At 44.2% G+C, this 25,680-nt stretch overlaps 1 protein-coding gene across 1 annotated transcript in view; it reads left to right on the top strand.

The window, feature by feature from the left end:
• LSM5 (LSM5 homolog, U6 small nuclear RNA and mRNA degradation associated) overlaps positions 1–25,384 on the top strand; it is a 57,507-nt gene extending 32,123 nt beyond the window's left edge. Inside the window, exons 4-5 of the mRNA XM_069215293.1 lie at positions 3,585–3,657; positions 25,119–25,384. Of these exons, the coding sequence (XP_069071394.1) occupies positions 3,585–3,657; positions 25,119–25,151 (106 nt within the window). The 3' untranslated portion in view covers positions 25,152–25,384. The remainder of the gene's footprint in view (positions 1–3,584; positions 3,658–25,118) is intronic.
• Positions 25,385–25,680: the final 296 nt, after the last annotated feature.

Raw genomic sequence — 25,680 nt, 5'->3', positions numbered from 1 at the left:
TCGCTTACATACATACAGATACTGAGCAGACCGTTTCGATTGCGGGCCGCTAAGATCAGGTCTCGCGTCTCATTTTGGAACACCTGATTTCCTAATTTTTGGAGTCCTTAGCTCGGGGGTAAGCCTCTTCCTTCCATCCTTCATACAGGGAAACCATTATGGGCTGATGTATAGCTACTAATTGTTCTCTCTGAATGTGTGCTTTATATGCAGTGCAAAGGCCCCCTTGTAAGTACATTTCCTATTCTGCTCCAGCGGTGTTGAGCACTTGGTTCTTGGTTTTGATCAGGTCGGTGCTTAATCCCATTCTCATACACGTGGGTCTTCCCTTGCTATTCTTTAATTGGCCATTTGATCTTTAATTATTTAATACTTGTTTTCTTATTGTAGGTGTCCATCATTTGCTGGTCCTGATGAGACCCCACATCGGTGTTGAAACGCCGTTGACTGTGCTTAAATGAACCTAATAATGTGACTCTCTGAAATTAATTGGGTTTTACATATGGACGCTCGATTAACTTAGGTCGTTTTGCCTCCCTTTTGGAAACCTTTTTATGTTGTGTTTTATGGTTCTAGTTGTGTATTTGTTTTGTTGATTGTGGGTTCACTTTACTTGTGACCTTTATAATTCTCATGAATTTTGCGAAATATATATTATTATTGAAATATTATTGGGTTTGGCCTCTTTTTCTGTACGAGGGCTTGGGGCTGCCTCCTTTTTCTGTCATTCTATTGTTGCGTTATTGTTGTGATTGTACCTTTCTTGCCATTGAATATCATGTGGGATTAATAAGAATTGCTGTTTTTTGAAGACCATGGACAGTGGCATTGCAAGGTTCAGGACCGTAATTAACGGAGCTATATTGATAATTGCATCAAAGTAGGAGTGTGATTGTACAGTTGGCTCACAATACTATGTAAGAACCACACAAGTATCAAGGCGAGCAGACTCCCTGGCATATGGTGTACACGGGAATGAAGAACAACTTGAGACTAAAAATGACAACCAATTGTTTCGTTGTTTACTGTACGGGGTGCGCAGGTGGCCAAACATGCCAGGGTAAAGAAGCAAGTCAGGTTTAAATTATTTCTTCACTCCTGAACGACAAGCAACTTGAAACGTTTTTAGAAGGACTGGGAAGAGCTAGCTAGCATGATCTCCTACCTATGTTTCAGAAGAGGCCAGAAGAGTTGCTCTTCTGGATGAGATGAGTATGCAGTGAACAAATGGGACACCAGAATGGCCTAAAAGAGTATGCCAAATCAGTCATTTTAAGATTACAATTTTAAAATTACAATTGAGGTTGGGAAAAGCTTTACCATGTCCTGCAGATCAAAAGTTGAGTATAAAAGAATAGTCTGGAAAGCAATAAAAATCCAAGAGGACCAACATGCAGGGGAAGAGATCCAGATTTCCAGATTATCCCAGAAATGTAAAATGGATTAATTTGAATTGAGGTATTGTGCATGTGAATTTAGTCACTAATATTGTCATATGCTCCCATCCCAAAGCCATGGTTGAGACTAGTAATGTGGGCGATGACCAAAGAAGTCCAACTGTGATGATAACACTTTGTCACAAAAAGAAATTGTTTTAGTTGCTGCAAGTACAAGTGGTAATTTTTAGAGTTGAAATTCCAAGATGTTGCTTTTGTCTGACCATACGCTATCACACAGAGGAAAGAAGGAAACAGACCTATTAATAGAGGCCTTCTGACTTGTATTGAATGCTGGTTTGTCAAGGGCAGGAGGGTTTTCTTGGGAAACAAAAGGCTGCAGTGCTGCTGTCCCATTCATGCAAGTACCATGATGGGGGGGGGGGGGGGGGAGGGAGGAACGTGAATCTGAGGGAGGAGGCTGGGAAAAACAGGCCTAAATCAAAGCGAGCTCTAAGGATCTAATCAAGATTTTTTTTAAAGTGAGGTTTTATGTAAATAAAAATTTGCTAGAAGGCACTGTTTGCAAAAGAACAGTTGTGTTTCTTGGCAACAGAGTTTGTGGGTAGAGGTAAAGGTCTTGCTTCAAATGAATTGTCGGTGGATCTTGGTAAGACAACCTCATTGTTCTAGATAACCTCTGTGTGGAAAATATTGCCTTATCGGGCGGTTAAGGGGGCAGGGGAAAGATTCTGAGCATTTTGCTTTAACTAAAATAAATTTTCATGATTTACCTGTTCCCTAAAAGCAGACATGGAGGCCGGCTATTTTCGTTGTTTTTATTTGGGACCTTTAGAATTATGTGGCAATACAGGACGAAATTATGCTTCAGTGCATGACAAATTATGCAGCTCGAAAAGGCAATTTATGCTGCAGAGCGTAGCGCATTCTGTGGCAGCGCTGTTGGTTATTTAAACTTGCATTAATACTGTCTAAGCAAGCATCCCACCTCCATAAGTAGCAGTTTAATACTTGAATACGGCAGTCAGCAACTGAAAGGTGACTGGTTAACCTTTGCAAAGGTATGCCGCTGTGTGCATTACACATGGCACACATTTTATTTGTTGAAATGTTTACTTTGTACAGCAGGTGATGGTTTATGTAGCAATTGGGGTAATCCCTAATTATGTTGAACATTCTACAAACTGGCATCATTCCAGTGGCTCTGCTTTCAGTTAACAAAGTAGGTACTGTGTACAGACAGTATGATTAAATGTGGCCCTAGGCAGTGCTCTACTAGACCTGCCCGCAAATTAATGGCCACAAAATAAACGAGGGGGATTGATGCAAATTAGAGACCGAGTACGGTAAGACCACAAATTACAAAAACGATTTATTTTGCAGAATTTAGAAAAGCAGAAATTCTGTCATCAATTTTTCAGGCTTTGTTGGCGAGCCTCGTTTACCCTCTTCCCCGGTATGAACATCTACTTAGTATTTTAATGAGACATCATGTCAGTTTGTGGCATTTCCGGGGCTAAAAAAGATAAAATGAAGTAAGTATGATCACAGGTCACATTTTACGAGCCGCTTAGTGTGAGTACATTTATTTATGCCACTGTGTACTTGGGTATTTGAAGGTGGCACAGAATGGGTGGAACATTACCTTTTAGAAGACCCAGATAACGAGCTTGTTAGGCAATAGGACTTGCCTATCAATTGTGTGCATTTGATGTCTCTTCATAAAACCTACTGAGAAATGCCTGTCGGGTCAGAGTGGACTTAATTCAAAACTTGGAGTCAATGACAGCTAGTTTTTAATTTGTATTTGGTCCTAATTAGTCATGTCGGTTTTACTCTTTGGAACTTTCAAACGGCCATAGCTGTATTTGCAGCCCAAAAAGTTAACGATTGTTTGACATAGCAGTTATCTGTTAAGTTGTAGTGATATCACCTATGCCAGTGTTCAAAATATGTCCACTTCTGATTCGGATAGTGTTAAACAACTTCATCTACCTTTCACTTACATAAAACCACGTAACTCACTTTTTTGGAAGCTTATTGAAGTATTTTTTTTTAAATACAAAATCGGCCATGTTAACGTTTCGATTCTTTTAACTGTACTCTTTTGTCGTGTGTTGTCTGGATTGTGTTCGGTATGTTTTTATTTTGGTACCTTAAACAACCTCTTCCTTATTTCCTAACCAGCGAGATAACACCTGAAGGAAGAAGAATCACAAAACTTGATCAGATTTTGCTAAATGGAAATAACATCACTATGGTAAGTAAGGACTGAGTTTTATATTAATTTTTGAAATGGCACCTGAAGATTAAGTGGGAATGACGATTTGATGTCTGCCCTGTGATCAGAACATGGGCATAAGAGGAACTTTATCTTACCTTTAGCTCGTTTTGCATTGTTACCTATATCTGCCTATTAAGTCCCTCGAAACTACTGTTTTCCCAAGGTGTAAGGATTATGTGCTAGGGTCAAGTTCTAGAAGTGACCATCGTTGATGTGCAATACTAACCCTGCTCCTATATGAACACAGGCATCACATTTAAGTACGTTTGACAGCATGCATGCAGGCACATGGAAATTAAGTAGAGCAGTTTCGATAATCATTTTGAGAACTTAAAAGAAGCCTTTTCACAATATACAGCTTAACTCTGCTTTCTTTTTTGCATGCCTGGTCTCAAACAATTTGAAAACGACACCACTTCTGCACAGATTTTTTTTAATAGAATTAGAACATAGGCTTGCGCTGTCTGCTGCAGTTTATTTGTGGGGCTGCAGTTGTCATTTATTGGTTTTGCACCACAGCTCAGAAAAGCTAGAAAGACACAATCGTTTTCTGCTGGAGCAAATGTTTGTGTGTTCTGCTCGCTTTTATCACTGAAAGACCCACTGCCGTTAGAACTGTCGAATCATATCTGTTATAGGCTAAAGGATTTGAATCACCAGCGTATGAGATTGCTGAAAGGCTGGTATTTGCTTTCACCTGGAAGAGTGTAGAAGACTGCTGATGGTGTGTAGCACAACTCGTTCCGACACTCGACTCTCAAAAGGGTAACTGTTAGAAAATGGGTCAGTAGTTGTGTGGCCTCCACAAGTACTGGGTCCACATTTGTCCTCCAAAGGGAACCAAACACCCTATTGCAGCGCTTGACTCTCACAAGGTAGTGGAGCAGTCGAAGGCTTACTTACTCTTGGAATATGGTGGGGGCTAGTAATCGCCACTGCAGGTATGCAACAAATAAAACTCAATAACTGATGGTCAAGTCTGTACATTTTCCCCACTGAAGGTGGGGACATTGGAAAACCTTGGGGGGAGGCTGCGCTCCTTCCCAGTGTTTAATACGCTTCTTGTGGTGAACCCGCTGTCCTGGCGTGACAAGTGCCCCAAAACTAGCAACTTTAATATGTAAAACCTTGTACCTTGCAAGGCACTATGGGGCGCTCCTTCAGGAGCGTGCATACTTGACTAGTGGCTCTTCTGGGGAGAGCCGCTGTGCTTTTTCTTTATGACATCTTGGTTCATCCTGCGACCTTGTGCTGCGAACTTTGGGCCTTCTGGGGTTTCCAGTCCTACCTGGACACCCCACATGCTGGTATCTTTGTTGGAGGGTAGCTCGGAAAACCCACCACCAGCTGCCTTCGCTGGCTCCCCGCGTGAGCAGCTGTTCACATGTGGGGGCTTTAGCAACATTCTAGTCTGCTCGTTCTTGCAGGCAGACGTGTGCGGTGGCCCTGCCCTCACACCAGATACGGGCGCTGGGAGTGGGAAAGGCGGGCCACACCGGGGAGTACGGCAACATTCGCCCCATCCTCTTCAGAGCTTCATGCCCTTGGATGGGCCCCATTCCTGTAGCCGACGGGGAGATCAGCCTCTCCAGCCTGCCCTTGCTGGATGCACGGGGTTCCCGGATGGGGTCCGGGGCCCCCTGACAATCGGGCGGGGTGCGCAGTGGTGCACCTCCACCCCCATTTAGCCAGTGGGTTTTGGTCCCCAGTATGGGGTCCTGGCCCCCTTACTCATAACGCGAGGAGTGCAATCGCACTCCCCCACTATTCTTTGCAAGGAAAACGTGACCACTTTTCGCCACATTTCTTTGGCATCTTGGGACAGCCTCCAGATCATGGCCCAACCCCGAGGCAAGTTTGAGGTTAGTGGCAGAGCCCCACGTGCTTCGCCAGCTGAAGAAAGGTCGCCAAACTTTGAGGATATCTCTGGCCCCGTTGGGTCAATTTCAGTGATCTTTGGCTCATTTTTCTCCTGGTGGCGATCCCTAGCCACCGGAGTCACTTTCATCATGTTTGTAGGAGAGATCACAAGCACTTTAGCACTGGTTTGCAGTAGTAAAACGCACTGAGTCCTAAAGCCAACATAAACTAATTTAGCAGGAGGAGCGACAAAGGCAAAATGTTTTGGGGAATACCACGCCATGGGTGTCATGTCTACTACATATATATTAGAAAAAGTCAGTTACAAAGAAAGAAAAAAACACATAGGGGCCACTGTATAGTCTCAAAGAATTTTTCAGCATTTGTGAACATTAGTTCTACAGTCCAAATAGGGCAGGCCTTTGTGGACAATGACGTCCTCTAGGGGAAATTTTGTGAGTTGTTTACTAATATTGAAAGCTTTTAAGTCTGGGTTTTGTGTGGTAGCTTTGATTAGTTACATGTGATTCTAACAAAAGTGCTAACCACACAGCAGGCGAAGATATATCAAGTACGTTGTTATACGTCTAATCTATGTCCTAATTCATAGGGGCTTATTGATGCATGAACAGGATGGCAACTCTCTGGGTTTCAGATGAGTCAGCCGAGAATCTACCTCAATGTTCTGAAGCACAAAAATATTCTTAATTTCCCAAAACATCAAGCAAAAGGTGTCTGGGGTTGCTACTCTCAGAAATATAATGGTGATATTAGAGCAACGGAGACAAATTCATTTTGCGACCAGTCCTAACTCCAAAGACAAAGTGGTTGAAGTTATCAAAATTTAGAGGTGTCTCATGAATGGTAGTTGTGAGCAAAATCTTAGTAGCAGAATCGGTGACAGGGCAGGGGCAGTCCTGTGGCTCACAGTAGAAACTGTAGAACGTGGATTTAGTATTAGGTTGTTTAAAGTACATTAAATTTGGGCCTTTAGTAACTACTTATTTGGTTCAAATGGTTGTGGAATCAGTTGAGAGAAATATGTGATGGAGAGGGCAGCAGCTGTTGTGGGGCAAACTTGGTTTCTTAACATATAGTCTGATGATGGTGATACATTGTCACTTTGTGTGCTCTGCTCGGTTCTTAATTTGAGCCAGTAGTTGCGGGGGGATCCTCCTGCACTCTTTTGTGGGGACCAGGAGTTATTTTTAGTCATCGGGGTCAGTGGGCAAATACATTGCTTATCGAACAATATCATAAAATGTTGTATACTGATGGTTCAGCCCTACCAGCGATAGGAACAAAACATCAATACTTTCCCCCACAGAAGTCTGTGTTTAACAGTGTTGCCTTTTGAATGTCTGAACCCATTTTGGCGCAAGTAATGCAGATTTTCATTGAAGAACTGGACACAATAGTATGAATCACAGACCCTCATCATCATCTGCTTAGGATCCGTATGTTCCAGTGCCATCACCAAGAGCCTTGAGCTCTACAAATTTTGCAGTGCAATCTCCTAGAGTCTGCTTGTAAGTATTTTGTGGATAGAACTTGCCATCCTTCATGTAATATCAATACTCTGCTGCTTGCGCAGTCGTGAGTGGATCCATTGCTAGAGAAAAGTCAATAGTAAAGAGGGAAAGGAGAGGGAAAAAGACAGGAAAAAGTGAATAACGAGAAAGAAGGGAAGAACAAAATAGGGAAGTGAGATAAAGGGGTAGTTAGGGTGTTGGTGAAAGAAATAAGCATGAGGTGGAATCGAGAGTAGGCAGCCTTGGTATTTGGCAACCTATGCATTAGGCAGTGGCATGCTCCAGAGACAAAGTTGGGCCCGACACTTACTCTTTTACAAATGAAACACTGACTCTGCTACAGGTGTCATAAAGGCAATGGGGAGGGGAAGTCTGAAGTTAAAAATACTCAGGTCTATAGGCTTCCTATTGAATGGGAACTTGGAGTATTTGTCATTTAGAAATGTTAATACAAAAGTAATCACAAGATTGCTTTCACAGATATTGGAGCCCTTAGTAGAGTATGGCCCCTGTCTTTCCTACAATCTCACTAATCTATTAAGGATGCAAAATTATATACATGTTCTAGATTTATGGGGATTAATATACCACCTTGCAAACAACATTTATTCTTCTGTCACCTGAATGAAGTGTAGAGTGATAGCCACCTCACCCTAGGACTTGATTGTGTGTGTGTTTGTGTGTTTTTTGTTGTTGTTGTTTTTAGTTTTTGGTTGCACCTTCACATGTAGAAGCATTTTCAGAGCATTCCTATTTCTTAGCGTCTTTCTGTATGGCTGACGGTGTTCTTAGACCAACCATATGTGTGTAGATGCTTTCCTCTATTCTGTTTCGGTTGCCTGGGGGTATAAATGATTTCACCAATGAAAAACTGGTTTGCATTGCTCAAATTTGATCAAACTCCATATAGATATTTAGGCCAGGGTTTCTGTAGAAAGAGTGTTTTTTTTTTTTTTTTTTTGTCAAGAACATTGTGTGACAAATATACACCCAAGTTCCCAAAAAATGTTCATCCACCACTGCTCTTTCGGGGAACTTTTTTGTGCTGATCTGTCCAGTGGGAGCCAAGAAAATGGGGGTGGGAGGGGAGGTTTAGAGTGTGTGATTTCCTTTGTCAGTTCTCTGAACTCGGGGGTAAAGTTGCAGGTAATTACTAGGGAATTAACTGACTGGCCCTGCTGCTAGTGTTTGAAAGTACATGTTTCAGTCTGTATGTCACAATGTTTTACTGAAATGGATTAAAAAGACATTTGAAAATTCCTAAAATTTGTGTCCTCATTTACGCTTTCTAGATCACTAACCGTAATTTCTATGACCAAGAACCCACTGTTTGTTAATTTCTAAAGGAACTGTTTTAAGCCTTAAGTTTTGAATCAATCAAGATGGCTTCAGATGTACCACAGTTCATACATAAATGAAGAATGTTAGCACTCTAGTTGTTCATTAGAACACTGTGGGAAGCTGCTGTAGACATTGCAGAATCACTTGATAGGCTGCTGCTGCTGTTAGAAATACGTTTTACTCAGAAGATCACACTTTATTCTCATAAGGCTAAAGTCTATAATGTGATTTTATAGAAAATGTGGTCTCATTTTAGCTTCTGAAGCACTTTCCATAAGTTATATGAGAAAATTTTGAGAGAAAACCGTTTTCTCTCAAACATGGCCCATCAAATCCCAGCAGGATCAGGCTTTTTTTGCAAAGCAAAATCAAGTTGGAACACAGCAAAATTCATATAATTACTATGGTAGCAACCAATGGTTTCTATTGTGATAACCTTCTAACACAGTTTATACGTGCTCCTTTTTGTCACCCTCTTAAATAGGATTTCACTGCATGTATTACGTCTTGATACCTCTAACGGCTGCCCCAACATGTCCATCCATCAGGGGTGGGGCCCTTTGTGACCCCTTTCCACCACTCAAACATGCTACTTGGGGTCAGGATGTATGCTCATCTGGTCTCTTTATTTTTTCAATTCATTTTCAGGACACAGGGACTATGTTGTTGAATCCTGTGGTGACTGCCACAACATATTGTCCATGTTCAGCCAGAAAATCCAGTTTATGAATCCCCTTTGAAGTTGCTATTTGAAGTGCACATGGACACCTAAAAGTCCAGAGAACCTTTGTTTTTAACCCCTCCATGGCCACCCAGAACACGTCTTTAAACATGAATTTATACAAAAAAACGACTGAACAGATATGTGCCAAATAACAAAAAACTCGCTTTCTAAGTAAAGTCCTAACATTTTGCAAAATTAGATGTAATTCTTTTCAGCCATTTTTCTGTATCGCTTCCCAAAAATTTCCAGTGGGGATGAACATGGAACGTCAATGTTTAGGGACCTTTTCTTATTGGACACTGATTGACTGATGGGTGTAAAACTTTCCAGGAAGGAGCTGCAGTGGAGTTACCTTTTTATTTTTGTTTTTCAAGATTTGTAAAAATTTGACAAACTGTGCCAACATTATTAAAGAAACAGAAGTGCCTTTCCTATGCAAAGTCTGACCTAACTATAATTACACAGTGATTCTTGCCACAGTATAATATACATGGGATAAAGTACCTCCTGCTTACTTTAGAAGTATATTGCAAGTGGAACAGGAGTTCCCTGGCCAACAAGGATGAAGGCAGAGTTCCTTTACAAGGTTAAAGCACTCCAAGATGACTTGCACTATCCTTATCATGTTTTGGGCACAGCACTTTTGGCCTAAATAATCCATTCAACTTACTTAGGGAAACCTCTGTCAGATCACAACCCGCTAGAAGGGACGATGTCCTGGGGAAGAGTACCCCCACCATTTCCCACATGGCGCTTACAACCGCAGGTTTAGGAGATGTGGTGGTTAGAGAAACCCTAGCCACGGAATTGATACATACTTTGCATAAATAGAAAATACAGCATCCTCCACACTAATAGAATGGGAGGGTTTTAAAGTGGTGGTCAAGGGGACCATTATGGTAACCATTGCAGGTGGGCGGCAGACTATAGTCCGAGACCTTACCTGAGTGGGAAACAGCCTTGGCCCGCTAGAAAAGGAGGCAATGTCAAACACTTCCAAAAACTAAAAATGGCAAAAATCGAATAGGTGGAGCTCTTAGAGCGCATACAAATTGTAGGTTATAGGACATACATGCAATGAACACACAGCAAAGCGAATAGATTGGGCACGCTGTATGCTCAGAGAGGTGCCCTCACTCCTATCCTTAACATAATCACTCCCCAGCAGAGCAGAGCAGTGCTGATACCCAGCTTGATATTATTATAGCGTTCTGCGAATTGTATACAAACCTTTACACTGCCCTCTCAACACTGAGTCAGGTAGAGCGTCAAATATTCTCCCACGGGCTTACTTTACCCACCCTGGAAGCTAGCAATAGGCAAATTCTTGCAGCACAGATTATGGCAGGTGATATCAGAGAGGCACTAAAGATCTGGCATGTAACAAATCTCTGGGAACAGGTGGCATCCCAGTCGACTTTTACTCCACTAATAGTACGCGACTGGTTCCCCAATTGGAGAAACTATGCAGGACCTTCCTAGAAAATGGGCAGTTACCCCCACAACATGACAGGCATTGGTGACCTCCATATTAAAACCTGGAAAGGCCCCGACTGATATGTCTTCCTATAGACTGTTATTTGCTTTTAAATACAGACTATTTTGAGAAAGATCCTGGCACGCAAACTTCTTCCACTATTGCATAAAATAATACACATAGACCAGTGCAGATTTGTACCTAACCGAAATACTTCCCTTAACATCCGCTGGCTGTACCAAATAATGGCTATGCTTGTGATACATACCCAAAGGCTGTCTGTCTCTCCTTGGACTTCTGCCAGGCCTTTGACACCTTAGGCTGGGAATACATGTTTGTGGTTCTTAATCGATTTAGGGTTCCACCAACTTACGTGTGATTGGTCCGTGTGTTGAATGCCTCCTACTGTGAGAGCACACACTTAAGCATGTATATCAGACTCCTACGATGTTCGAGATACTAGTCAGAGGTGCCCACTATCTCCTTTATTGTTTCTGCTTGCACTGGAACACCTGATGCAGCATATCAGACAAAAGCGCTAGAGACTGGTGATCTTGTTGGGATCACCGCTGCATTCCATTTCACTATACGCAGATGATATTATCCTATTTACAAAAGACCTTGATCGAAATCTCACTGAGGCAGCTCGGATACTTCCTGACTTTGCATTCCTGTCATTCCTCAGAATAAATAATAAATCCCATGCCTTTCCCTTTAGGGGTACAATTACTGGAGTATTCTTGCCTTTTGGAGAAGGCACTATACCAGTAGCACCTAACACCTTTCGGTATTCAAGGATACAAATATACAGGACCACTTTGGACCTATTAGATGGTAACCTGCAGAGAGCAATAAATTGTGGTATCACAAATTTGCTTGTGGACCAGACTGACGCTGTCTGGTTGGTCGATTGGCACTTGCAAAAATAGTGATGTTGCTAAGTATCCTTTACTACTTTAACCTCCCAGTAGTGATCTCAGCTCGCAATTTTAAGGCACTGTTAACCTCCCAGTAGTGATCTCAGCTCGCAATTTTAAGGCACTGAACACCCTCCTCCACCTGTATGGCTAGACAAATGCTGTGGCTCTTACTGGTTAGCCGGGTGAAACCTTCAAGAAATATGTTATTCACAGTCTCTATTAGATAAAGGTCTACTCAACTGTTTGATTTGCCTGGTATTCCCTCCCCCGTGTAACACCTCTGAAGCTACGCATTGCCCTCCAATACTGGAGGCAGGCCCTACGATAGACGCCTGCAGTGATACCTTATGCACCAAATATACCATAGCTAGGACTCCCTATGAACATCGGAGTTCTCACATTCTAGACTGCACTTCTGGGAGCAAGGAGGGATGATGACAGTTGGGGCATTATTTGGAAATCGTGCACTATTGAATCATATCAACTTCATGTGTGAGCAAAACGTACAAAAATCCTTTTCAATATAACCCATTACATCAAATGGCACTGGGCTCCTGATGGTACAGAACCTCCTACACATGAGTTCACTTAGGCCATGCATAGTATGGGACATGGAAAGCACCTGTTTCAGTGGCTATACAAAGGTCTCCGGGAAACTTATTAATACCCCCGATGCCTGTAAGGACTAAATGGGAAGGTGACATAAGCCGAGATGTTTGAGATAAAGAATGGTTTCCATGTTGACATACCACAAGATAATATCTCGGAACTCCAGATTTAAATTCATTCAGTACTCTATATTGCACAGGACATACCTTAAGCCACATAGATTACACACATTATATTCTGCTGCTTCCTCAGCTTGCCCCAGGTGCAATATTGAAGAGGCGACACTGTTGCATATGCTCTGAAACTGTCCCAAAGTATCCTCATAATGGACACAGATCGTAACAATGCTAACAGAGAAGGATACCTGACGCATAGCAGAATCCTGTTCCCCGCCCTAAGAGTACAGAAGTGACATCATGATTGACATTACTGCTGGCCAAGCGCTTATTGACTAGATGGTGGAAGGCCACAAAGACACCCACTGCAATATAATACAAGCATTTGCAATGCAACGGGTCTCGCGTTTGCTCATGTTAGAGTTGATAGCGTTGTAAACTCCTAACCCGACTTTTCACCTATCGGCGAAAGTGCATTTATGTACGTAACCCGAAAAAGTGCAATTAACTGTGTAAAGCGCTCGACTTCTGCCAAGCGAAATCGCGCTAGTAAATTAGAGAAAAAGTAGTCCACGAGCTGGACAGAAAACAGCGAGCGTCGCATGTTTTCTGTACTTGGTCGATGCGCTCGAGGAGGTCTAGCCACCGGAAAAGGCATGACGTATGCATGCCTTCAACTAATGAAAGCAAGCAGATTTTAATAGGCAAGCCCACGAACCAATGAAAAACATTGACGTGACGTCGACAGGGCTCCGAGCCCTTTTCTAAACCCTAAAGCGTCTCGCTGCGATACGCATGCGCGAGCGCATGCAACACAGGCTCGACCCACAAAAGGAGGAGGTAGAGGGGTAGGGGGGCTTGCAGAGAGCACGGCTCTACATTGAGAAGAACGTAGAAGCCTGCGAAAGAAACCAATCGCATTGGAATGGAATACTCTGCTATAATCCTTTAAAATACTTGCTGGCACGGGTAACAACGCTGCTTAACTTCATAAAAGACGGCAGTCCCACAGATTAATACTGCCTCGACGATGTCCCGGAACAGCTAATGTCATGTTAGTTTGGCAAGAGGGTGTAATTCTTAGAGTGTATAGAGCGCTAGCTTTCAGGGTAATGGTGACTGTTTAATGTAACACGTTATTTCTGACAACTGATAACTGGATTGCCTGTTAAATGAGGTTGGAACTGTGTCCATAGGGAAGATGTCTAGTTAATGTGGGGGGAGGGGGTTGTTAAGATATATATGGCTAACAGTGAGAGACAAACTAATTAACCACAACACATTTGTGTAATTTGATCAATACTGTGTGTGTGTATACCTTGTTCACGGATCAAACGGCGAAACGCGTTTGAGGGGAGATACTTTAATGAGTAAATGGAATTACAGCATCACGAAGGTGTCCTGGCATTTCCTTACACTCGATGATGTATATCTAAGTAGTTGGGATTTCCGGAACGCGGCTGGGACTGCTGCTTATCAACTTCCACATTCCGGATTACATTTTGTGCGAGATATAGATATATATTTGTTTTTTTTTCTACCAGAAAACTCTATTTTTTACCTATTGTTCCTGCAAAAGAGATTCAAGTCTGTATCACAGATATAAGACTATAATACAATAAATGTAATAAAGTTTGTTTAAAAAAGGCAGTTTAAAACTATTTCTTTAAAGGCGCCGTAGAAACTTGCAGAAAGATCCTAACTTTTCGGTAATTGCCCAATGAGTGTAAATAACAAACGTGTCGCCATAAATATCTAATTTCTTCCTGTCAGTGTACAGCTACAAAAACTGAGCAAAAGAAAGAATGGCAACGTTTAGTTTTCGGTAAAAAAAAAAACATCTTCAGAAATGATGCTCCACGACCTAACTAGCCTTTCCTCTTGGCGTAGCGTTCTGTCATCTTTCCTCCATAAACGGCCTCTGGGTGCGTCACAAGTCGCTGATTATAAAGAAATTAAATACCCTGTTTCTATACAGGGATTGCAGAATCCTATATATTATAAATATGTTGTATTGTGACATCTCTATAGCACTTCATGCACTTTTGTGTGATGCCAAAGCACATTTTGCACAGTTAGTGGACTATACTGTGGAGGGAGTGAATGGTTGGTAGAATATTGTTTTTGTTGTGTTTCAGTATTGGAATGAATTTAGGGTTGTGCAAGAGTGACCATAAAGGTCATCTTATTTTGTCATAGGGTGCAGAGCCTAGTAGTGTCATGTAGGAGTTGTTGTGAGAGAGGCACACAAATTATGATTTTTGGTGTCACAGTTATTAGCAAAACAAAAATGTTTTCTGTGTGAAACTGACCTAACTATATTTACACAGGCATGACTGTTGCTGCTATGTGAAATATGTATAATCTACGTTTTATACGGTTTCAAATACTAGGCCCACTATCTTTCAAACCTCCCTAAACTGATGTGCTTGGAAAGCCCTTCTTCCTGCAATCATTGATCAAGGAGGTGAGAAAGTTGATGAAAACCTTTTCACTTGAATTATTTTTGTGTGGCCGTGTTGCAGTTGTGTTGTCTAATGGTTACCGATTCAGTTTGTACTTCTTGTTGAGCTAAAATCATTTTTTCTAGTGGCAGTGTCGTTTTTCTTTCTCCAGAGTCCTCATTGTTGGGGGATTTCAGTGTTTAACGTGCCTCGCCATAGCCCTTATCTACCTAGGGGATTATTCAGTATCATCTCTGCAAATAACCTCTAATTAAACTACACCTTCCTCTCACAATAAAAGAGACGGTCTCAGCGTCATTATGTTTTTGTGTAACTTTGTTCAGGTGTAGTGCTTGTTTAGCTATGAAGCAATAGAACACTATGCAACAGGTGTTCGTTTCCCTCGCAAACCTGTCTTTCTTGGCTTGACCTTTCTTTGAGCTAGTTTTTCACTGATTTCTGCATATTGGCTAAACTTCTTCCCCCAAAGTCAAACTGATTTGCTTTGTATCGGAGAGTGTGTAAAGCGCAACTATTTAGATTTCTTGGTAGGGGTTTTTGCAGTTTCTCAAATACATTGCATCTTACTGAACAGCTGCGCTTCTGTATCTTTATTTACCCCGTGAACCATAGCTCTTCGCCTGCCATCTGCTTTGCTTTTAACAACCACTATTACGACAGCTGCGAGTCTGTGCCGGCCTTCAGAGTCGGACTTTCCTGATTTAAGCTAACGCGCTGTATTTTCGTTCCGTAAAACAGAGTTGACAGTCACTCTGTCGTCAGTAATGTATGTTTTTCTCATTTGTCTCCTGGAGGTGTCAAAGTAGAGGAGGCAGGACGGATCCAAATAACCATCAAAGTCTCTCGTATTGTGGATAGGTTTGCAATTTAGGCAGCCGGGCTTTAAATATCACAATTATTTTGTAGAATTATTATTAGAAAATGTTAGTCATCTAGGGGTCCGAATTAACTTTTTTTCTTATTTGGGGTGGGCAGCGTTAAAACGTTTGAAGACCATGTTAAATATTAAATGCGAGAAATATAGTACCCAGTAGATGGCGCAATAGAACTATCTATTTCTTGATTCTACGTTGTAGATGATACACGTTATAGATTAGAGTAGCATATATCTGACAAACCGGGCTGAGACAATTCTATTGAAGTAGTGTTTGAAGCTAAAGATCAGATACCCCTGGTGAAGTGTAGTGATAAATGTAAAGCTAAATATTTTATTATTGTAACGTATGCTGAAAAGCATTCATGGATAAGATATATCTATTGCAATTGTAGTTAATGCACTGTTTAGTGTGTGTTGCAAATATTGCAATTACCTCAACATGGAAACAAAATGAGGCATTCTTATAGGTTAAGTACAGGGCCGCCACCGTGCTCGTGTATTTAACTCCTGGTAAAGGTGGCCTTTCAGCACTGTGAGGCAGCGCTTTTGCCGCCCCTTCCGGTTCAACAAGATCGCAATCCGTGAGGCAGATCTATGTCATGGTGCACATGCATGATGCGTGTACGCCCTTCAATCAATCCCAAAAATGTATAGAGCGTGCTACTCACCCGTGAGGGTCTCAAGGCGATGGGAGGAGGGGGGGATGGGATCAGGGGGGGAGCGGGGGCAGGGAAAGTCACTGTTCGTACAACCATGTCTTGAGGTTCTTTCTGAAGAGCAGGAGGTCTTTGGTTTTGCGAAGGTTGGTAGAGAGGGAGTTCCAGGTTTTGGGGGCGAGGAAGGAGAAGGACCTGCCTCCTGTGGTGGTGCGTTGGATGCAGGGGACTGTGGCTAGGGCGAGGTCGGCTGATTGGAGGTTGCGTGTGGGAGTGTGGAAGTTCACTCTTTCGTTGAGGTAGGTTGGGCCGGTGTTGTGGAGGGATTTGTGTGCGTGGATGAGGATCTTGAATGTGATTCTCTTGTCTATGGGGAGCCAGTGAAGGGATTTGAGGTGTGGTGAGATTCGTTTGTGGCAGGGGAGGCCAAGGACGAGGCGTGCGGCTGTGTTCTGGATTCTCTGGAGTTTGAGTTTGAGTGTGGTGCCGGCGTAAAGGGCGTTACCGTAGTCTAGTCTGCTGCTGATGAGTGCATGGGTGACAGTCTTCCTGGTCTCAGGGGGAATCCATTGGAAGTATTTTTTTTTTTAGATTGCGGAGTGTGTGGAAGCAGGAGGAGGTTAGAGCATTGATTTTCTGTGTCATGGAGAGGGAGGGGGTCCAGGATGATGCTGAGGTTGCGTGCGTGGTTTGTGGGGGTGGGTGCGGGGCCTAGGGTGGTGGACCACCAGGAGTCGTCCCATGTGGTTTTGTTGGGGCTGAAGATGATGATCTTGGTTTTGTTGGAGTTGAGCTTGAGGTGGTTAGTGGTCATCCAGTTGGCGGTGTCAAGGAGAGCGGCGTGTAGGTTGGTTTTGGCGGTGGTGGGGTTGTGGGTGAGGGAGAGTATGAGTTGGGTGTCATCTGCGTAGGAGAGGATAGTGATTCCGTGTGTTTGGAGGATGTTGGCTAGGGGGGGATCGTGTAGATGTTGAAGAGTGTGGGGCTGAGGGAGGATCCTTGGGGGACTCCGCAGGTGATCTTGGTAGTGGTGGAGTGGAAAGGTGGAAGGCGGACTCTCTGGGTCTGGTCGGTGAGGAAGGAGGTGAGCCAGTCTAAGGCTTTGTGGCAAATTCCTTTGTTGTGGAGGCATGTGCGGAGTGTGTGGTGGCAGACGGTGTCAAAGGCTGTGGAGAGGTCTAGGAAGATGAGTGTGACGGTCTCGCCTTTGTCGACTTTGGTCCTGATGTTGTCAGTGCATGCGATGAGGGCGGTTTCTGTGCTGTGGTTCTTGCGGAACCCAGATTGTGAGGTGTCAAGAGTGTTGTTTGCTTCGAGGTAGTGGGATAGGCGGGCATTGACTAGTTTCTCTGCAACCTTGGTGGGGAAAGGAAGGAGGGAGATGGGGTGGTAGTTGGAGAGGATGTCCGGGTCGGCTTGTTTTTGTTTTTTTGTAGAGCGGTTATTTCCGCATGCTTCCAGGGGTCTGGGTAGGTGGCAGTTGAAAGAGGAGTTGATTATGTTGCGGAGTATGGGGGCGATGGTTGGGCTGGCTTTGTTGTAGATGCGATGTGGACAGGGGTCGGAGGGGGATCCGGAGTGGATGGAGTTCATGTTTTTTTCGTTTTTTCCGTGTGTGGTGGGGGCCCAGGTGGTGAGTGTGGTGGGGGGGGGGTCATGAGTGGGGGATGGGTTGGGTTGGGTGAGTGAGGGGTGTGTGTGGTGTGAAGCTGTTGTGGATGTCCAGGATTTTGTGTTGGAAGTGGTTGGAGAGGGCGTCACATAGGGGCTGTGTGTGTGAGGGGTCTATGTTGCTGGCTTTGGGTTTGGCAAGTTCATTAATGATGGTGAAGAGTTCTTTGCTGTTTTGAGAGTTGTCAAGGCGTGTCTTGTAGTAATCTCTTTTGGCGGTGCGTATGAGTTGGTGATGGGTGCGAATGGAGGTTTGAGGGTGGAGAAGTTGGTTGTAGAGGGTTCTAGTCGCCATATTTTCTCAGCTTGGTAGCATTTGCGCTTGGAGTTCGGGGGTGAACCATGGGGCGTTCTTGATGTTGCGAGTGTCGATGTGTTTTCTGAGGGGGGGATAGTGTGTCTGCGCAGGTGGTGATCCATTTGGAGAGGTTGTGTGCTCCTGTGTTGGGGTCGTTGGCGTGTGAGCCAGTTGGAAGTTTAGTCGTTCTGTGGGGATCTTGTCCCACAGGTGTGGTGTGTTGATGGTGGTGTGTGGGGGGTTTGGTGAAGGAGAAGTGGACGCAGTGGTGGTCAGTCCAGAGGAGTTTGGTGGTGTGGGTGTAGGCTATGTGTTGGCTTGAGGTGAAAATTGCGTAGAGCGTGTGTCCTACTGAGTGGGTGGGTGCGGTGACCAGTTGTTTGAGTCCGAGGTTGTCTATGAGGGAGGTAGAGTTGTGGTCTTGTAGGTTTTCCAAGTGAAAGTTGAAATCACCGAGGAGGATGTAGTCTGTAGAGGTGAGGGCGTGCAAGCTGATGGTGTCGGCGATGGTGTCGCAGAAGGCAGGGCGGGGCGTGGTCCTGTAGATTAATGTACCTCTGAGGGTGGAGTTGTTGTTAATGTGGATCAGGAAGTGCATGTGTTCTGTGTTGTCGATAGTGTCTTGGGAGCTGGTGGTGACTTTTATGGTGTCCCTGTGTAGGATGGCAATGCCACCACCTGGCTTGTTGAGGCGGTCTTTGCATTGGAGTTTGTATCCCTTGGGGGTGGCGATGGCTATGTCTGGTTCTGAGGAGGGGTTGGTCCAGGTTTCCGTGAGGAAGGCGATGTCAGGTGAGTGTGATGTGATGAGGTCCCAGAGTTCTATGGCATGTTTGTGAAGGGAGCGGGTGTTGAGGAGCAGGCAGTTGAGGTGGTTGTGGTGGGTGGTATTGGTGTGGTGCATGAGGGTGTTGTTGCGGGGTGTGTGTTCTGGTTGTGGGCTGGTGTGTGGTGTTGGTTGATGGGGGCAGAGCAGGTGAGTATTGCGTTGGGGGTGTTGTGTTTGTTGAAGGTGGGGTCGCTATGGTTGGTGTGTGGTGTGAGGGATGAGGAGCAGGAGAAATGACAGGTGTAGCAAGTGAAGGGGCCACGGGTGTGTGTGGGGCTGGAAAGGGGGCAGGTGGGGCGAGGGCCTGGGTTGAGTGAGTGGAGGGTGAGGGGGGAGTAGGTTTGTCTGAGAGGGCCAGGGGGACTGGCGCTGGGTGTGGTTTTGGCGCAGACCGGCTTGCCTTTGGCGCGCCAGCGGCGCACCCGCTGCGCAGCTGTGCTGCGGCTGCCATAAAAGGAGGGGAGGGTAGGGCAGGGTGGGAATGGCAGCTGGGAGGAGGGAGGGCTGGTCGAATGGGAAGGCTGGGGGGGTGGGCCACAGGGGATGGCAGCGGTGGGGGGAATTGGCTGAAAGAAAAAGACGTTTAGGAGGAGGGGGGAGGCGGGAGGGGCCGCAGGGGATGCAGCGGCTGGGGTAATTGGCAAAAGGATAACGGAGGCGGGGGGCCGCAGGGGACGCAGCGGCTGGGGGAATTGGCTGAAAGAAAAAGACGGTGAGGAGGAGGCGGGAGGGGCCGCAGGGGACGCAGCGGGTGGGGAAATTGGCAAAAGGAAAACGGAGGTGAGGAGGAGGTGGGAGGGGCCACAGAGGATGCAGCGGCTGGGGAAATTGGCAAAAGGAAAAGACGGTGAGGTGGCGGAGCGGGGAGCGACCTGCCTGCAGAAACAGGGTCAAGGGTTGCTCCTCGTTACCGCGCCGCGGCTGCCATAAAAGGAGGGGAGGGTGGGAGTGGCAGCTGAAAGAAAAAGACGGTGAGGAGGAGGGGGGAGGCGGGACGGGCCGCAGGGGACGCAGCGGCTGGGGGAATTGGCTAAAAGAAAAAGACGGTGAGGGGGAGGTGGGAGGGGACGCAAGGGACGCAGCGGCTGGGAAAATTGGCAAAAGGAAAACTGAGGTGAGGAGGAGGTGGGAGGGGCCGCAGGGGACGCAGCGGCTGGGGAAATTGGCAAAAGGAAAAGACGGTGAGGTGGTGGCGCAGGCAGCGGAGCGGGGAGCGACCTGCCTGCAGAAGCAGGGTCAAGGGTTGCTCCTCGTTGCCGCGGCTGCCATTAAAGAAGGGGAGGGTGGGAGTGGCAGCTGGGAGGAGGGAGGGCTGGTCGAATGGGAAGGCTTGACAACAAAAATATAGCATGAAGTTTCCAGACGACACTGCAGCTGGCGCACCCAGGGAAGCCGTACTCGTCTGTCTTGTAAGGGGTTTTACCCTCCCAACAGTCCTCTGGCTCAATTTTGACAGCTTGCCAGAGCACAAAAACGAATCTCTTGGAAATGTCGGGGATTTCAGTAGTACAAGTTAAGAGATAAATAAAACTTTTGTAAAAAAAAAAAAAAGGTGTAAGTGCAAAAAAAAACTAAACTAGTCATACCCTAACCGTTTTGACCTCCAATAGGGCAAATAAAAAAAATCCATAGATGTCTAAAAGCAACTAAAGTTATGGTTTATAAAAACGCTCTGGACCCATGCTTAGCAAATGAGTAGGAAGTGTAGAGCTTTAAGCACAGAGTGAAAGTGTCAAATAGAGGATACCTGTACACTGCAATTATTCACTACAAGGCCTTGCAGATCTGTGGGACTGGGGCAAAATATGGACTTTGATACACATAGATAGTTTCTTTGTACTGATGTTGCAGTCTTTTCAGTATGCATGCTGGCACTGAAGCCTGAGATTGAACCTAACAAACCTACTACACCTTGCTGTTTCTGGAGAGCACCCTAGACTAGCAGGTACAAAGGTTCCACACTAAGCTAAGTTCTGCAAGGAGAGTCTTGTTGATTTATAAATGCCTTTTGTCTAGAAGAATGCAACCGAAATAGCTGATTGCAGATATTCCAGTCGTTGTCTTTTTTTTTTTTTTTTTAATAACATATGGCCCAACAGCAGGGTTGCATGAAAGCGCTACAGCAAATAGTACCTAGTTTTATCCCAAGGCACTCAGGTGAATCTGGGTTAGGCCACTGTGAACCAGGAGCATAATCAGACCGAGTCTGATATGGTTTGACTTACTGCATTCCGCAACCCATAATATTGCTCGAATGTACCAAACATAAATTGAGTTTAAATGCACATTAATTTCGGCTATGGCACACACTTAAAATGTGACACAAGATGGAAAGGAATTTCATAATGTGACCTTGCAGTCTTGGAAAACAGGTTCTGGGATCAGCTTGAGGGAGGAGAGTCATTTGGGGGCACGTAGGCAGGCAGAGATTACAGAAGAACATGAGTCAACCTATCGGGGAACTAATCTACTCCAGACACACAGATTGGAATCAGCAAATGGGCAATGGCATCAACATAAATTTGTCAAATGAACAGAAAAAGTAATGATCCACCGAGCAAAGTATTCGCAGAGAAAAGGTCGGGTATACAGTGTGACCCAGAAGAGACATAAGCAAGTGTACAAGACTGCTTTAGAGAGTCAGTAATCTCATTAATGGTCTGGGTATTCAGATGTGTTTATTTAGGTTTACTGCCCTATTGTGTGAGGCAGATTGTGGTAAAAGTTTGGGTGTTATTGATTTATTTCTTATTTTTTTGTCTAATTATCTGTTGGACCTGGCCCTTTTTGCAGGATTAACCCCAAACCTTTTGGCTTCTTCCTACTATTGTTCTGACCTACTTTTGTCGGCTGTAGGACTCTGGGTACTTTTAGACTGCTGACCAGTGGTAAATTGCAAGAGTTCTCTGTCTAAGCTGTATTAGTTTATCCATGATTGGCATATTTGATTTACTAGTAAGCCCCTAGTATAGTGCACAATGTGTGCACAGGGCCTATAAAACAAATGCTACTAGTGGGCCTTCAGTACTGATTGTACTCACATGAGTAGCCATGTAAACATGTCTCAGACCTGTCACTGCAGTGTCTGCAGTTTTCTACTGCCAGTTTGACCTGGCAAGTGCACCCACTAGCCATGCCCAAACCTTCCCTTTTACTACATTAAGTCACCCCTAAGGGGGCCCAGTGGGCAGGGTGAGGTAATTTAAAAGGTAGGACATGTACTGTTGTGGTTTACGTGTCCTGATAATGAAATACCTCTACATTTGTTTATCACTATTGCAGGACTCTCTCCCATAGGGTAATATGGGGATTGTCCTGAAATATCTTTTAAGTTTAATTTTCCATTGGGAGCAGATCGAGATTGGAGTTTGGGGTCTCTGAAATCACAATTTAAAAATACAACTTTTAGTGAAGTTGTTTTTTAAATTGTAAGTTTGAAAATGGCACTTTTAGAAATCAAATATTTTCTTGCTTAACCATTCAGTGCCTCTGAATGTCTGTGGAATACAGGTCTGGGTTAGGGTGAGAGTTGGGCTGTTTGTGAATTCACTTTAGGCAGTCACAGAAAGAAAGCTGAGGTTTGCCCTGCATATCCTGATGGGTCTTCCTGAGCTAACGTGGTGAGAGGAGCTGATGCCCCTGAATAGGGCTATGCCTGTCCCTACACAGAGAAGCCGCCAACCACCTGAAGTGTGTCTGGGGCCAGACCAGGAAAGGCAGGGTCTTGTGCACTACAAATACTTTTCTTTGAAGTTTGCATACTTCAAAGGCAGAAACTGGTATAACTACTGGACCTCTGACTACACAAAGTTAGAACACTTCTGGACTGAGGATGTTCTGCCAGAATGAAGAGCTGAATGCTCTAGGAGAGACTGCCACTCTGCCTGTTTTTTTTGTTGTGCTTGCCTGCTGCTTCTGTCCTGGGAGTGAAAGGACTGGACCTTGCTTTGTACATCCTGCTTTCCAAGGTTATCCAAGGACTTTTGTTGAGCTTGCCTCCTGTAAGTCTGGGGGATATTGGACTTCACCTACCAGCACCTGGCCTCCTCTGCTGAGAGCCCTGTCCTGCCAAGTGGTGCCAAATCCAGTCTGGACCCTTGAAGGAGGTTTTTGGTGCTACAAGGAGAAAATCCATGCATAGACTCACTGAATCATTCCGAACAGATGCATCACTTCAAGGATTTGATTCTTGGCTACTGCTTGTACTGGAGTGTGGTCCCCGCTCAACGCAACAAAAATCGTGGTTTTCCACACAGGCCCCAGCTTTCTGATGCAGCGCATCAGAAGAATGGACGCTGTGTGTTTCGTGCACCACATCACTGAAGTCCAAGACTCATCTCCCCGACTCTGACACAGCGCCTGCTTCAATGTTGTGAAATCGCTTCATCGTGGCTTGACTTACGACGCATTGTCCTTGGGTGCCATTTTCTTCAAGGGTGCCTGCAGTAAGGAACGAATGCTTCATGCCGCAAACAATGCATCACCTCTCCATGCATCACCTACCTTGTGACACTAAAGAACCGACACATCTCTGGCTCTTTCGACGCATTACCTCCCCTGCGGCCCTCATAGTCTTTGTTTTTGAGACACATCAGGTACTTTGCCTCAGTCAAGCACTCCATTGATTTCAAGGAACTATAATTACATTTTATCTTTTAAAAGTGATATCTTTGCTTTTGTATGTTGGATTTTTCTTGTTTTGGTCTTGTTTTTCTCAGATAAATAATGGCTATTTTTCTAAATACATGTTTTCACTGTTATTGTGTGTGGGTGTGTGTACGTGCGTACAAATACTTTCCACATTGCATCCGAGATATGCCTGACTGCTTGTGCTGTGTTACCAAGGGGCTGAGCACGGCCTATATTAGCAGTGTGGCTCCCTTACTGTGACTAGAGTGAGGATCCCTACTTGGCCAGGGTGCAAACCACAGCCAGCTGGAGACCCCAATTTTTAACATTTCCTTTGAGTTTAATTGCATTGGACATCTTTGAGTAGTGTTCAGTTGGAGGGGCAGGTATAGGTTTGAGTCGGTGCTTGATGACCCGTAGTGGTGATCTGCTTTTGTTAGAGACTGAATGGATGATAGTTACATAGTAGTATTTCTTCACTTCTGTGATATCTTCTACAGATTGTAAAGTCTTTTAAGGGTCTCATAGTTTTTCTGGATGAGTTATCATTGTTATTTTTTATCTTACCCTCTGATAGTGTGCTTGCTAGGTTGGAGTCAGAGATGACTTTAAGGTCCTGTTGTAAGGAGATGATGGGTAAGGTCCTTAGAGTTTTATTGCTTCTTGATGGCTTTGGACTGACTCTAGTTAAAGGGTCTGATGTGTAGGATGTTGAAGATAACTGCTCACATCAGTCTAAAGGCCCAGATATGTGGCATGTGAGTGGTGACACAAGTGAGCAGAAGATGTCCAAGATGTTGCCCTGTTGATGGTCAACGGTGGCTCCTTCCTTTAGAGAGCATATGAAGCAGTCTAACTGGAAGACAGGAAAGGGAGCGTCTGATGTAGGTGGGGAAGGGTTTGGAGAATACTGTTACTTTAGAACTTAACGAAAGTGCACATTTTTTTTTGTTTAATACCTTACCTCATCATCCAGACTTCCAGGTGTCAACCTTTGCTTTATTAAAACCGTATTTTGATTATCTGCAATGCACTTGATGCTTACTCTATGAAGAGATTTGGAAAATATTATTTTAAAATTGTTACATGTATTTTAACATTAAGTGTTCAGATGTGTTGCTTTTGCCCATGCTATTTCTGTTGTTCATAGCGCTGCTGTTTTAAGCATGGAGATTGCGGACAACTTTTTTAGGAAGAGCTATGTCCATATGTTGTTCTGGAACCACCTCTACCCATGCTGAGCCATCTGGTCTTTTTAAGTAACGTTGCTTCCCCCACATACCCAGGCTCACAAGCTCTTTTTAGAGTTACCTGTGCAGTATTATTTGATAACAGTTTTTAATATCAAACTACCTTAAAACTTGTTCTAGGAGAGTTGGGGTGGGAAGACTAAAGACACATTTTAAATCTCCACCTTTTTTTTTCTTTTGCAGTTGGTTCCTGGAGGAGAAGGGCCTGATGTGTGAACGTCTCGTTGCAAAAAAGAAAAAAAAAACATTTTTTATGAAAATGTATATTTTGTAAAATTGCTCAGATTCATATTGAGCTTTCATATTGTAAATGCATTTTTAAGTTCAAATTGAGTATTTTTTTCTTATTTTGTTTGGAGAAAGTTTGTTTTTTGGAGAACAAAATTCCTTTGAGTGTTTATATTCTTCCTCTTCACATACATATAAAAGTAAAAACAATGTACCAGTAAGCCGATGTTTGCAGTGGTTGTTTAATTTCTCCAGTCAGTGCATTTTGTAATTTTGATAAATATTTAGCGTGCCAGAGGCCTTGTGCCCACAAAGGAACTTAATGAGTCCAAGTTTGTTCAATTCAATATAGTTGTATGCTAGGAGCAATTTCTGTTAACATATTTGCATACTATTACTCTGGGCTTGGTTCCAAGAAGATCGGGAATAAAGAGTGTTTTGGTTTCCATAATTACCCGTACCACAGTACCTTGTATATTCGGGAGCAGGAATACTGTGGTATTCTGACTTTGATAGT

This window comes from Pleurodeles waltl, chromosome 2_1, assembly GCF_031143425.1.
Source record: "Pleurodeles waltl isolate 20211129_DDA chromosome 2_1, aPleWal1.hap1.20221129, whole genome shotgun sequence".
Lineage (NCBI taxonomy): Eukaryota > Metazoa > Chordata > Amphibia > Caudata > Salamandridae > Pleurodeles > Pleurodeles waltl.
Note: the sequence above shows the minus strand (reverse complement) of the source record. Positions and strands in the feature narration are given on the sequence as shown.